The 14,969-nt window shown below is 35.2% G+C and overlaps 1 protein-coding gene across 4 annotated transcripts in view; it reads right to left on the reverse strand.

Annotated features, from left to right (window-relative positions):
• The window catches only part of RAPGEF6 (Rap guanine nucleotide exchange factor 6), a 231,800-nt gene that overhangs the window by 34,830 nt on the left and 182,001 nt on the right, over positions 1 to 14,969 (reverse strand). For all 4 annotated transcript variants that reach the window (XM_061189561.1, XM_061189562.1, XM_061189560.1 and 1 more), the window contains exons 18-19: positions 7,979 to 8,219; positions 5,611 to 5,994 (exon numbers count right to left, since the gene is read on the reverse strand). In XM_061189561.1, the coding sequence (XP_061045544.1) occupies positions 5,611 to 5,994; positions 7,979 to 8,219 (625 nt within the window). The remainder of the gene's footprint in view (positions 1 to 5,610; positions 5,995 to 7,978; positions 8,220 to 14,969) is intronic.

The raw sequence follows: 14,969 nt of genomic DNA on the forward strand, positions 1-14,969 counted from the left end.
ATAGGTACCACAGTTCCAGAGAACTTGATACAGAACTAAATGAGATGTGGAAACACCCATGTAAAGGTAAATGACTTCAGAGATAAGGAAATAATATGGAGAGTAAACTCAGAAACTTGAACAGCTATATAAAATGCTAGTTGTAGAGCCATTATCTATGAGGTTCCCAAGAAATTACATGTTAGACAAGAATTTTAAAGGCAGATAAACTGACACTGAAGTTCAAAGGCAACAGAAAAACACTCTGAATATGCTCAGGATATATAATTCCCATAAGCCCTTGTGCAAGAAATGACTAGAAAACAAACTTCAACCAGGAGATGACTGGAGAGAGTGATGTCTGCATTATACTGTCATAAGACAACCCTCATTTTACCCCCTGCCCCAACAACAAAAATTCAGCATCTATCCAACAGTAAGTAGTGCCTCTGTGGGAGTTGTGAGGCCCAGAATCACAGACCAAGGGACCTGAGAGAAGCCTCACCCACTGGTGTACTGGGTAACAAGCAGGCAGATTTGGGTACTGGCTGTGGAACCTACAGGAGACTATGAAATGGTTCTGGCCCCTCTTAGCTGTGGTCTGGGAACACATGGAGAACACTGACTTGGGTGGTCAGTTACAGACATGAGAGCCTTTGTGAAGTCCAGGTTTCCAGAGGAGAAGTTCAAGCACTCTGTTGGAGTATAACAGAACAGAAAAAAAGAGTGCAGATGCACTGGAATAGAAATAGCTTGACTTTGCTGGCATCAAGGAAACCACAGCTTAAGCCTAAACTAGACGGCCCATGATTTCTCCCACAGGGGAAAGGGAGAGCCAGTGAGTGAATGCTTGGCTGCCCTAGCAGTGTAGGATGCTGCCAAAGACACTCATTCTGTCTTGTAGCATCCAGAGCACTAAAGTGGGAGCTCCATGACTGGGGGGAGGGAACAGATCAGAAGAGCAGCATATAAGATTCCAAGAGGTATTAAAGGGATGCGGTTCCTGCTAAATGCTTCTGGATTCCAACAGGAAGCCCATCCAGGAGCCACAGGGAAAACCTCACTTGTAAACCCAACGTACCCAAGAGCACCTGCAGCTCACCATGCACAAACCCACACCTCCCCCCACTCTGCTACTGGCTCCCTGTGCAAGGTCCCAAGAGAAACCTCTGGTAGAGAGGAAACACACACAGGAAACAGGCCAGAGTCTGTGGGCAAAGAAGAAACCACAAACCTGAGCTGTAGCACTACCTTTAGGAAAACAAAAGAGACGCTATCAGCAGCTGACACAGTACATCCTAGGATACAGAGAAGACATACAAGCTTCAGAATTCTGCCACAAGAGGGAAAAGAAGCATGGAGCAGATGTATCCACACAATGCCTGAGAAAGCCTCAGAATCTATCAATATATCAAGAATGATGAAAGGTTTTTTATCCTGAAGGCAACTCATAAAACTCAGAGAAGGTGAATGCTATTTCAAATGCAAAAAGAGCAATGCAAAACTCCAAGTAACATGAAAAATGAAGGAAACACGACATCACCAAAAGTTCACAATAATCTTCCAGTAATCAAACCCAAAGACATGGCGATCTATAATTTACCTAACAAAGAATTCAAAATAGGTGTTCTAGGAAAACTCAATCAGCTATAAGAAAGCAAAGACAATTCAACAAAATCAGGAAAACAATATATGATACAAATGAGAAACTTAACAAAGATATAGACATCACAAGAAAGAACCAAATGAATATTCTGGAGCCAAAGAATTCAGTGAATGAAATGAAAACATGCAGTAGAGAGCATCAACATCCAGCAGACCAAAGAGAAGGAAAAATCAATGAGATAGAGGACAGGAACTTTGAAATAACTCAGTCTGAGGAGAAAAAAGAATGAAGAAAGTTGGGAAACCATCAAAAAAAAAACCCCAATATACAAACCACTGGAGTTCCAGAGGGAGAAGTGAGGGAAAAGGGGGCAAAAAGACTATTTAAAGAAGTATGGCTGAGAACTTCCCAAGCCTGGCAAGAGATCTAGACACCCAAGCTCATGAAGCTAATTGGTCACCCCATTATTTCAATCTAAAACAACTTTCTCCAAGACACATTATAATAAAGGCAGCAAGAGAAAAAAAGATTGTAACTTACAAAGGAAACCCCATTAGGCTATCAGCAGATTTCTTAGCAGAAACCTTACAGGCCAGGAGAGAGTGGTCTAACAGTCAAGAGTACTCTATCTGGCAAAGTTATCCTAGAGAAATGGAGGACTTTCCCAGAAAAACAAGAGCTGAGAAATTCACCATCACTAGATCTGCCTTATAAGAAATGCTAAAAGAAGTTCTTCAAGTGAAATGAAATGATGCTAACTAGTAACATGAAAACATATAAAAATATACAACACTCTGATAAAGGTAAGTATACAGTTAAATTTAAAAAACTCTCAACACTTAAATATGGTGGCATGTTAACTAGAGTATAAAGGTTAAAGGACAAGAGTGTCAAAAATAACTCTAGCTACTACAATTTGTGAATGAATACACAATATAAAAGGTAAACTGTGACATTAAAAACATAAAAGAGGGGGTAGAGTTTTGTTTGTGACTGAAATTTTATCAGTGTCAAATAGACTGTTATATCTATAAGATGCTTCATGTAAGTCTCATGGTAACCACAAAGCAAAAACCTATAGTGGACTCACAAAAGATGAAAAGGGAATCAGAGCATACCACCATGGAAAAGCACCAATTCACAAAGGAACACAGCAACAGAGTCAGAAAGTTAACAAGGGAATTATAAAACGTCCAGAAAACAATTAGATGGCAGTGGTTAAGTCCTTACATATCAATAATTACTCTAAAGGTAAATGGACTGAATTTTCCAATCCAATGGCACAGTTACTGGTGAATAAAAAAAACAAGATCCCACTATATATCCCAGATCCTACTCAACTCAGCCTAAAGGATACAGACAGGCTCAAAGTGAATGGATGGAAAAAGATATTCCATGCAAGTGGAAACCAAAAGAGAATAGTGTTATTTATGTCAGACAAAATAGACTTTAAGTCAAAAATGGTAATAAGAGACAAAGAAGGTCATTATATAATGATAAAGGGGTCAACTCAGCAAGAAGACATAACAATTGTAAATATGTATGCACCCAACAGCACAGCACCTAAGTATATTAAGCAAACACCAACAGATCTGAAGGGAGAAAAAAAACCAATACAGTAATAGCAGGGGACTTCAATACCCCACTTTTAGCAATGGATCAATCACCCAGACAAAAAGTCAACAAGGAAATGTTGGACTTGAACCATACTTTAGATCAATGGACCTAACACATATATACAGGACATTCCATCCAACATCAGCAGAATACACGTTCTTCTCAAGCATGCACAGAACATCTTCCAGGACAGGTCATGTAAGCCACAAAACAAGTCTTAGCAAATTTAAGAAGACCCAAATCATACCAAGTATCTTTTCTGACCAGAGTGTGTGAAACAGCAAGAGGAAAAATGGAAAATCTAAAAATATATGGAAATTAAGCAACACACCCCTGAACAACCAATGGGTCAAAGAAATCAGAGGGGAAATTAAAAAATGCCTCTAAACAAAGGAAAATGGATATACAACATACCAAAATTCGGTGGATGTTTCAAAAGCAGTTCCAAGACAGAAGTTTATAATGATAAATAATTATATTAAGAAAGACCTCAAATAAATTACCTAACATATGTAACCAGAACTAGAAAAAGAAGAAACTAAGCCCTTTGGGAAATAACAAAAATCCAAGCAGAAATAAATAAGAGACCAGAAAAACAATAGAAAAGATCAATGAAACTAAGAACAGGTTTTCTGAAATAATAAACAAAACTGACAAACCTTTGGCTAGACTTAAAAAAAGAGAAATAAATAAAATATGCTATTTAATTCCAGCCATAAGTGATTGATTTGCCTGTGTCATCTCTGCTGAAAAGTCAATATATCCTTTATATTCTGTAATGTATTTTAATATAAAATGTAAGAATACAAAGCAATTAACTTTACATGAACTATCAAAAATGTATATAATAAAATGTTCTTCATAACAAAACAAACCTCCTAACCAAACCAAAGCCTCCTAACCAAATCTCAGGCCTTTCTTATGCCCAGCTTGGGGTTGCTGTCTATCTCCCTCTCTCAAATCATTCTATTTCCTTGGCTTTAATGACACAATCAAAATTGTGCTCTCCTACTGTTTCTTGTATTGATCCTCTATTTCTTTGGCTGGACTCTCTTCTTTACCTCCACCCTGAGGATGGTCTCTAAGGTATGGTTTTTAGCCCTTTACCATTTTCTTTGGACACAGAGCTCTCTTCTGGTGTCAATCAATTTTTTTTTTTTTTAATGGAATACTCTGAAACTGAGCCTATAACTCTCAGATTCTTCACTCCGTGCTTCCTATACAAATAGTTTCAATTTCTAGCCTTCTACGAGTTTATCAATGGCATCTCTGTTCTCTTGTTTTAGACCCAGCTGTTAAAACCTGTGAGGTAGGTGGTGTAATTCCTGAATTTCACAGATAAGAAACTGGTCTTCAGTATTCCCTTGACACGTGAGAGGCAAGATTCAAATACAGGTGCAGTTGATTCTAAAGGTCACTCTATTAATCTCTATTCAATACTTCCTCCACAGTGCCTAGTTCAATTGCATCCACTGGTAAATTTCATAAAGGAGTTTCCTATTACCGTGACAGATTTATGGTTAAAAAGTTCCTATAAAGATTCTAATTTTATCTCATGTATTAGGAACAAATCATAATTAATTTTTTGGAGGGTGTGCATAGATGGGATTAGTTAAGGTAGCTATTATGCTGCCATATACAAGCACATGGCCTTATAAATAGACCAAACTACCACTACCCTCCACCATTAAAATCAGACTTGCTTTAAGAGGAATCCCTCTGTTGGTCAGCATTGTGCTGGATGAGGGTCAGAAAATAAATTACCTAGACCTAGATTCTCATAAAAAGTGAAGAGAAGGAAGAAGATTCCCAGGAGCTCATGTAACCATCCACACTTCCTGGGCTTATAAACTTTGAAGGATTTTTACAATTCTTATGGCCCAGCTTTTGTCTGAGTGGCAACACATTCACTGATACCTTGTATAGTCTGTGGGAAACAGGAAGAGGTCACCAAATGGCTGCTGTTATTACTGTTGCTGCTGTTGTCACTTCAAAATAGCAATTGTGAGTTAGTGCATTAATAACATTAATTTTTAGTGCGTTAATTTTTCAGTGTCAAATCATGGTGAGGCAGGTACTGCCTGTTGCACAGAAGTCTGATGATAAAGACAGCTATTGGGCATACATCCAAGAGGGTATAATACCTCAAAGGGGGAGAAAGGAAGAAAATTGGGAAGGCAATCACCTATACTTACCAAAAAAATGTTTAAGTGACTGAAAGATGGAAGAAACAAAAAGAGAAAAAAACCAGTCTCACCAGAATGGAAAATATATTAAATCTAACAATATTTATATAAACACATATTAATTGAACTTTTCTTCTCCTAGCCATTTAATACCTAAGAAGAAAATCAGCTTCATGTCCAGTATCATGACAAAACCATAAAGAAATATTTGTACAAATTTACCTTATTATTGCAAACATGGAATTGAAGTTCTTACATTCTCGACAATGAAGTGCAATTTTAATAAAATGTTTAATAATCTTCATTCGTTTGAGCTGATTTGATTCAGTTAAAATCTCTGAGGCCACCCAGAATGTCTCTTGGTTTACAATATCTTCAAATTCTTTCAAGTGAGTATTTCCTGTTTTTGAATTTAACTTAAAAAGGTCATCAATATATTCAGTAGGCTCAATATTACGAAATAAATCAAAGTCCCTCATTGACAGCTGAGTGGCCACCTCAATAGTACTGAGCTGCAGCATGGATAGTTGGCTTTCCTTAATTAGTTCTTGAGCATCTTCATCCGAACACAGGGTTTCTGTTTCCATGTTATTTTTTAAATAATACCTAAAAGGAAAAAAATTGTTTTTATAAGTGATTTCACATTTATAAGAACACTTTCCCTCTTTATCACTGTTGTCAAAATATTATACTGTTAATAACTTTTTGCCAGAAATGTCAGCAGAATATTAATTTAAAGATAAGACGGAGGGACTTCCCTGGTGGCACAGTGGCTAAGGCTCTGCGCTCCCAATGCAGGGGCCATGGGTTCGATCCCTGGTCAGGGAACTAGATCCCACATGCCGCAACTAAGGAGGCTGCCTCCTGCAGCTAAGACCCAGTGCAACTAAATAATAAATAAATAAATATTTTAAAAAAAGATAAAATGGAAAATTAATATTTTAAATAAGACTTTGAAGTTTTCCTCTTATTCCGCCATTTAAAATCTATTATTTTAAAGTGTAAAAATAATGTTGATTATGCTGTGAACTTAATCATTTTAAGAAACTACTCACATGACGTGTGAAGAATCATGTGTATATTCTTGAGAACAAAAGCTTTGTGAGGGCTCTATAAGGATATAGGACACATAATAGGTACTATACAAATACTTGTTCATGGACAGCATGAATAATCTCCTGAATCAAGACTATTCACATCTCTACTCAGAAGTTGTTGCTGCACTCATTTCCTTCTTAACTCTAAATTTCCGAGAGAAGCAAAGAAGAATAAAACCCATAAAGGAGGGAAACTCTTCCACTACTGATTTATCCCTTGATAAATCCAAAACCTCATTCCAGCAAATGGCACTGACCAGTAACCATAAAAAAGATCTTCATTTGCCTTTCACCTTTTTAGATGAACAATTTTATGGCACTTAAAAGCTAAGAGATGGGTTAAGTAAAGAATTCACAATTGGGAAATATGCAGGGCTGTTGCTGCAGAAGAGGTTACATATTGTATCACATGCAATTTTTACTTCATTCTTTTCTAACATACAACTTGATCTAAGCCTAAGTTTGTGTCCATCTATGTTTTGTCAAGGAACTATATTTCTTTTTCTTCTGCCTTTAAACTGTTCACATGCCTAAGAGATTACCATAAATAAGTGTTGAAACTCATACTATAGATAATAAAATTATATCTAACATTTAAAGTATGTTATGCTTATTAACTCATTTAATTCTCCTAACATTCCCCTGAGGTAGGTTCCATTATTATCATCCCACTGTATGAAGAGAAAATTCAGGCACAGAGAAACTAAATAACTTGCTCAAGGTCACATAGCCAGACCAGAGATTTGAATTTGGGCAGTCTGGCTCCAGGGTCCATGCTCTTAACCACTATGTAAAGCCAGCAAAGCAGCATTAACCCACTCTTTCTTAACAGCAACCATGATGGATAGTCATGTTAAGGTTTCCAAGGATCTCATCCTACATATGAATCTGGGCTCACTAAAAAGATTGCATTATTGTCATAGAAAATCACCAGAGTAAAGAACAAATGTAGTACTAAAACTATCTTCTAGTTGATCAAATAATTTTCAGAGCACATTAAAAACATTTTTTAAAAGTTTTCCTGTATATTCATAAAAGGAAAACTACTAAGAAAAAGAATTATGAAAACTATGACTTCTTCTGCCCAAAGTACATACTGGTCATTTAAAAAGCAAATTTATAAATTAACATATATACACTCAGATACATATAAAGATATGGACCATCTAGTTTCCCCCTCTAAAAAACAGGGATTGGACTATACCAGTGGTTGTAAGACTTCATTTTAGCAGGAGGGCTAAAATATTTTAGAACACTATCCTCCCTTTCTTTCGCCCACTTTTGGGTAGCACTTATGAGTGCTAACACTCTAAGATTCTATTATACATAATTACGGAGACAACAGAAAGCTAAAAAAAGAGAAATACATGTTAATTTTAGAGAGAACTCAGTGGACCTAAAAACATGATGTTCCTACTTAAAGTACCTCTTTTAACATGGAATCTTCAAAAACACATGTAGAAATAAGTACATTCATTAATAAGCACATTCACCTTCCATTGAGCTGAATTCTATCAGCTAATTTGGAGAATTGGTCCGGAAGTCTTCGCTGTTTTATGACACCCTCAGGAGTAACAGAAACTTCACAGAGAGAATATGTGTCAGATGCACCAGTCAAACCAAATTCATGAATAGCTTGACAAACAACTTCTTTAGCTGTAGTGTCTTTACAGATGATAATGTAGCAACTTTGTTGATCTGCTTTGAAAACTCTTATAACTTGATCAGGAATATCTGTATAAATAAAAAAATATGTCCTGTTATTTTCCAGAAAATGGCTTTTAAACTCTTCAAAAAATAATTTGGAAGACAATGATCTCTCTAAACAGTAATATACACATTTCTATTTCAGGAGGTTAAGAGAAATCATTGCTGCATTTATTAATAAATAAATGTATCTTTTCAGATGACAAAATATTAACATATGTTCACAGGAAAACACCAAGAAAAAGAGAAATATCAGAGTCATACTATGCATACGATTTGGAAGCCACGAAATCTTTATTATAAACATTTTTATGCCATTAAATATTCTTCAACAAAACATTTTTTAATGGAGGCATAGGACTTCACAATATGTATTTTATAATTTGAAATGATCCAAACCCTTAATCACAGACATTTACCTTGCATATCACTTTCATTTATTATAAGTAACATTATGATAAATAATTGCCCCCACCCCAAACTCTCCCTGTAGATAAACCTTTGCAGGCAAGCTGATTATTTCCTCAGGGAAAATCCAAAAAAAGAGAAATGCTGAGTTAGAGGGCATGCATATTGTTAAGGTTTTTGAAATATACTTCTGAACTGTTCTCCAGGACAGTTATAATATTTTATCATCCTAGGGTATAAAGAGAGCAATTTTAGTCACACTCTTATCAAAACTATTAAAACTTTTTTTTCCATTTTGAAAGACCTATTGCATTTCTGCCCTCCAAAAATGTGTCATTATTTTATATTTCACTTCTTTGGTTACTGGTGAGACTCACTGGTTTAATGAACCATTATTATTCCTTTTTAAAAATACCTTTTGGTATTCTTCATGCTTTTTCCTATTGAATTATACTAAATACCAACACATACTATACTATACATACTACTACTACATACTACTATAAAGTGGCAAATGTCTTCCCAGATTTTATATTTATATACTTTAACACAGGAAAATTTTAAATATTCATGTGGTTAAATCTCAGTCTTTGCCTTTGTGATTTCTGCTGTCAGTAAATAAGTCCTACTTTAAGATAAATGTTCATATATTATGTACATGTAAATAATGGTATTTTTCCCTCTTACTCTATCATATTTCTTTTTCTTCTTATATGGCATTGGCTAAAACGTCCTGAACAATGATCAATATGACAACAGTGGGTTAATTTTTTAACATAATTACATTTTTATTATATAATTTACTACATAATTAAAAATAATTAAGTGAAAAGTGATTTAACAACATGAAAAACTGTTAAATTTTTCCTTATGATAATAAATCGTTACAAAAATTTCTTTCATTTTAAATCAGGAAAAATGTATTATTGTGGGTATTTTTGTCATGTGTGTAGTGGGGGTGGGCTGGGGATATTTTGGTGGCTCAAGTAATGGTATATTCTTTGCCTAGCATTACCTCCTTCTTAGCATTGTATACATTATAAGATTAAGAGGAAAAGAAAAATTACAAATTTGTCTCAAAACCACCTGAGGTATAATCCTAGCTAAAGGAAAGAGAAGAATAATGAAATAGATGTGGGAGGAAATAATTTCACAGAATAAAGTATGCAGTGAGGCTGAGGACACAAAAAGACAGAGACTGACTCCCAGGACTGGAAGAGTCAACTGAATATACATGAATACAATTCCAGGAAGGATTCTTAGCCAACAGATATTTTGAATGTTCTGGGTCTACTGTCAAATTGGAAGCAGAATACTTCATCTATTCAGGTCCCCTTCGTAAGATGCACGCACCAAACTGCCTGTTCTTAAGGTAGGCAAAGATCTGAGTCACCAAACACCTCTTGTTCCCATTTCTTTGCAAATGAGTCAATCCTCGGCATGTTGCTGACATTATCAGGTTTCTAAGTCTACAAGGCATAATGTAGGGTCTTAATCCATGTGAACGAGATGCTTCTCTACTCTGGGCTAGAAAATGCAAGAAGTTGGAAATTTCAGTTTTCCAAAAGAAAGATACTGGACAGAATAGTTTCATTATCCCTTTTAACTCTATAAAAGGTGTCAAACAACTACTATTATTATCTGTATTGTTCCTACCCTCTTCACAAAAATAGGTCTCTAGAGTCCAGGACTCTAGAGTTGGATTTGTTTACTAGGTCTTTGGGGGCTGAGCCTCAGCCAGCAGAGCTGGCTGACCTGGAAGGAATGGGGAGATGTTCTGATCCCTTTTATTAATTTCTTCAGAGAAATTTATTCACAAAGACAGGTTGGAAATTTGCATACATTTCTCTTGCTGCTAACATACTATAACATCTGGGAAGGAACAGATGTCTGTATCTTGTGTATCCTGCTAAACACTGTACTCTGTTACACTCTGTTAAATTCATACTCTGTTAAAACCACTTGTTTCACATGCAAAGGACAAACTGTCATATAGTCATATAAGTGGGATTCAGGCATCATAAATGGGTAGCTCTAGATCAGACCTGCAAATGGAATTATCCAAACGGTACTCCATAACCTAAACCTGGTGAATTCACCAAGATAATAAATGCCAAATTGGAAAACCATTTGTGAGACACTGGAGGAAAAAATTTCTCCGTGCAGATATCAGTGTCAATGTAAACCTCTTTTTCCATTTTAGAATTGCTACCTCTTTTTCCATTTTAGAATTGCTTTTTCCATATATTTTCTTTACAAACATGTGTGTTAGCAGGAGAACATCATACATGCCAAACATAATACTTGGCACATGGCAGACACTCAAATGTTAATTGCTTAGATGAATGGTAAATATGAAGTTAGAATAAAGTTGAATCAAGAAGAAAAAAATGATCTAAACATTTCAAATTTTAGGCACAAAGCTAGAATGCACATAAAAATATAATCCTGTAAGCAAAACAGACATTTTAAAAAGAATCTTGAAGCAGTATAGCATTTATCAGTCTTATGATTCATATTCCATAATAAAATTCTTACGTAATAGGTAAATGAATTCAAGAACTGAAATTCAGATACCTGGACTTCCAACCCAAGGGCAAAATTTCTAGAGTGTTAACTATCTCTCATAAATAAAATTAAAAAATGAGATAAGTGAAGGATACATGTTTTGACCCTGAGATTACACTAAAAATAGAAGAACTTTTTAGGTATTTAACATGATCATTTAACAAAAGCAGAAGACTGCCTCTTCATTCTGCTTTAAATTGTTAATCACTGTACAAATATTTATGGAGTGCCAGTTATACATCATCAGTGTTCTAGGTGATGAAGATGAAGTAATAAATGAGATTGACAAAGTCTCTGCTTGCAGAGATTTGCTTATATTCAAGAGAGTAAGCGGTGGTTCAAGGAAAGACACACAATAATCAAGTAAATAAGACAATCTGTATAGTGAAAAGTTCACAAAGCAAACACAGGATAGTGGTATAATGGTATGGATTAAGAATTGGCAAACTTGTTCTACAAAGGGTCAAACAGCAAATATTTTAAGTTCTGCAGGCCAAGAGGCAAAACAGATAATATTTCGTAGATACTTATATAACAAGAAAGAAAACAAATTTCCACAAAATTCTTGACAAAATTAAAAATATATTAATAATGCAAACCTACAACATGTAAAGATATGTAAACACAGAGGTTTAGGCAACACTGTAAACATCCACTAAAAGGGGACTGGTTAAACAACGTTATCAGATGTTCAGAAAATTGTGGTAGAATACATTCTGATACAGAAAGGTATTTACGGTACATTGCTAAGTGAAATGGGCTAAGTGGAAAAAAATTATATCATTTGGGGTGAAGGAAACGATACACACATTTTATGTGCTCTGAAATTTCTGGAAAGATACAGGAGTAAATGAACAATTGTTAATTCTGGAAAGCGGAGACTTTTATATTTTATCCTCCCTCTGCAAATAAAAACTTTAATATATGTTCCTTTTACAATTAAAAATTAGTTAAAATACTTGCAATGCAAAAAGAATTTGAAGTTTACTAAATATTAACGAAGTCAAATAAAAAGTTTGTGCTATTAAATAAAAAAGAGTAAGCAAAAAGTTCCATATGAAGACTCAGAAAAAAAAATTCAGTTTTAAAATCCTTTTAGCTACACTCTGAATTCTTCTTTTAGGCCTCATCTCACATTAAGTCCAAAAATTCTGAAAACACTTTTCACAAGTTACAGAATAGCATGTATACTCTAATTCTATGAGTATAAAAACATATATATTCAAAGAAAATGACTGAAAGAATACATGCCAGTTTACACTGGCAACCTTGTAAGTGTATAGAAAAGTTCTGCTTTCTATTTCATTCAATTCTGTATTATTTGACTTTTAAAAATATAGTAAAATACTGCACACAAACATAAGCAATAAAATACCATAGTCTTCAAGATACTTACAGTAAAAACCAACAGCTGTAGGCAGCAAAAACAAAGCAAAACCATAAAAAAGTCAGCAATCAAAAAGCAAACTATTAAACAGTTCTGTACCTTTGTCCTTACTTTCTAATAACAATTTAAAACATGCAGCAAAAACATAACTGAGATGTAGACTGATAAAAGTCAAACTTGGCTGATGTCACACATGTACTACAATATACATATGTGATGTACACAGCTAATCTGAAATTCAGTGCTGCCATATATGATTTACGGAGCTGAATTTGGAATTAATTGGTAATAAATATTTTATTCAACATAAATACAAATAGCACGGCAGAAGACCTTTCGTAAAGTTGCTCATTTGGGGGTTTAAAAATATAATTTTAAGTTAAATTCCTATCTTGTATGTGTTCATTTATATTGCTGATATGGACAAAGGCTGCATACTGAGCTTTGCAGACTGACCTTCTCTGAATAGATTTTAAAAGGGCATCTTCAGCCCTTTCAACATGTTTTCGTTGAGAAATTATGCAATCAATCTGAAATCAAGTTGAGTAGTACATCCTCTTCAGAGATAAGAATTTCAGTGCCATGGGGCTTACAGTTTCTGAATTTTAGTAATTCCAACCTCTCTCTTCCTTTCGCTCCCCCAGCTAAATCCCCAACTTCTTCTCTCTCTCCTCTCCCTTCTACCCATCCCTTACCCACCCCGCAACCCAGCCACACTTCTAAATATGCCAGTGGCAAAAATACAGCCGTAAATCAATAATCATAAGTCAATCAATCTATAAATCATATATCCCTAAATACTTGTCTTATTAAAGTACAGATGCATATTTAGTTTGTGCTTTTGTAGTGCTTAAATATTTTATTTGTGAACATAGTGTAAGAAGTACTGCTGTGGAACACACACACACACAGACACAGAAATAAATTCCCATGCTACCACATGACAAGCAATGTAAGAGAGACAATGAAAATGTGCTAGAGATTTCTGGAAAAAGAGATACTGATTCTGCGTCAGAGGGACCTGGGATTCCCAGATGAGGTGACAACTGAGTTCAGCATTGAGGAATAAGAAACATTTCATGGGATATGCAGGGAGAAAACACCAAAGCTGGCAGACAATATGGGCAAAGAGAGTTCTGAAGGTACATGCCATACTCAGGAAAGACAGAAGAGGTAACAGTGGGGAGAATGGCAGAACAGGAGGCTAGAAAAGGGGTTGATAATTATGCTGTGAAAATTGGATACCAACAGTTATTAAGTTATTATCTTTAGGCTCCAAACCCACGCTGCCCTGCCACAATGGGGCTGAGACTCTGCAAACCACATTTTTTCTTTGCCAACTGTCTCCCTCTTAGGTTCTGCCAAAAAAGGGCACCAGAGGTAGACTGCAAGGTTAGAGGAAGAAGAGACTTGCTGCTTTATGTTCTTACTTGCGGGTATTTGGCTCTAGTATCACTCAAGCAACACTCCTTCACCCTGGTAGTGGCATTTCTTTCAAGTGCCAGAAGCTGAATCCAGTTTGCAGTTTCCTGTGATGCCTTAGTGCTTGCTTTTTTACCTTTTTACGTAGAACACTTTACTTTATACTCGGTAACAATTTCTGATATTAAACACATGGAGTGGTTTCTATCTCATGACTGAACCCAGAACTAATAGAAATCACTAGAAATTTCTAAGTCAAGTAACGACTCATCGAAACCTTCACTCTAGAAAGAACACTGGTAGTCACGTAGAGGGTAGGGTGTGTCAAAGACAGATTTATTGGGTTTAGGAATCTCTCTAAAGAGGGGAAGAAGCAACTGAAATAAAAAGGAAGAAACAATGTGCAGAACAACTTTCTACTGTGTTTTTATGTTATGCCTTACATTTTAAATTTATGTTGCTGTATTAAAACATAAACTTTACTACTACATTTATACTTCCTCCTAATATTGAGAATAATAATTGAGTTCTTCCCTTTTCCCACTAGCTGTAGAGATTTAGCATCAAAACTGAAGCTGAATCACAACTATGCCCATCTTTGTAGAGCTTTTTTTTTTTTTTTTAATTTTATAAGAGCACCTTTTATATTGTTATAAAATTTGGAGAATGGATTGGTTAAAATGTTGAAACCTGAGACTGGAGATATAAGTAGTGGTGAGTTTATGAAAGCTCTCACTTACCACAGCAAGAAATTTGGCTTACAAACTTTTGACAATTTTATCAAGTAGAAATGGGCTTAGCTGCATGTAACAGAAAACCTAACAAAAGATTAAGCAAATGGACACATTTTTGTAGAGGTGTTTTTTTCCCTCCTCTCCTTGGACCCAAGTATATATTTCAGTTTTTAACTGTATGTGTCTTTTACTTAAAGCCATCTCAAATCCATTCAAATGGTGGATATATAAATAATTCTTCAAAGTGTTCCTTTGAAG

This window comes from Eubalaena glacialis, chromosome 4 (assembly GCF_028564815.1).
Source record: "Eubalaena glacialis isolate mEubGla1 chromosome 4, mEubGla1.1.hap2.+ XY, whole genome shotgun sequence".
NCBI lineage: Eukaryota > Metazoa > Chordata > Mammalia > Artiodactyla > Balaenidae > Eubalaena > Eubalaena glacialis.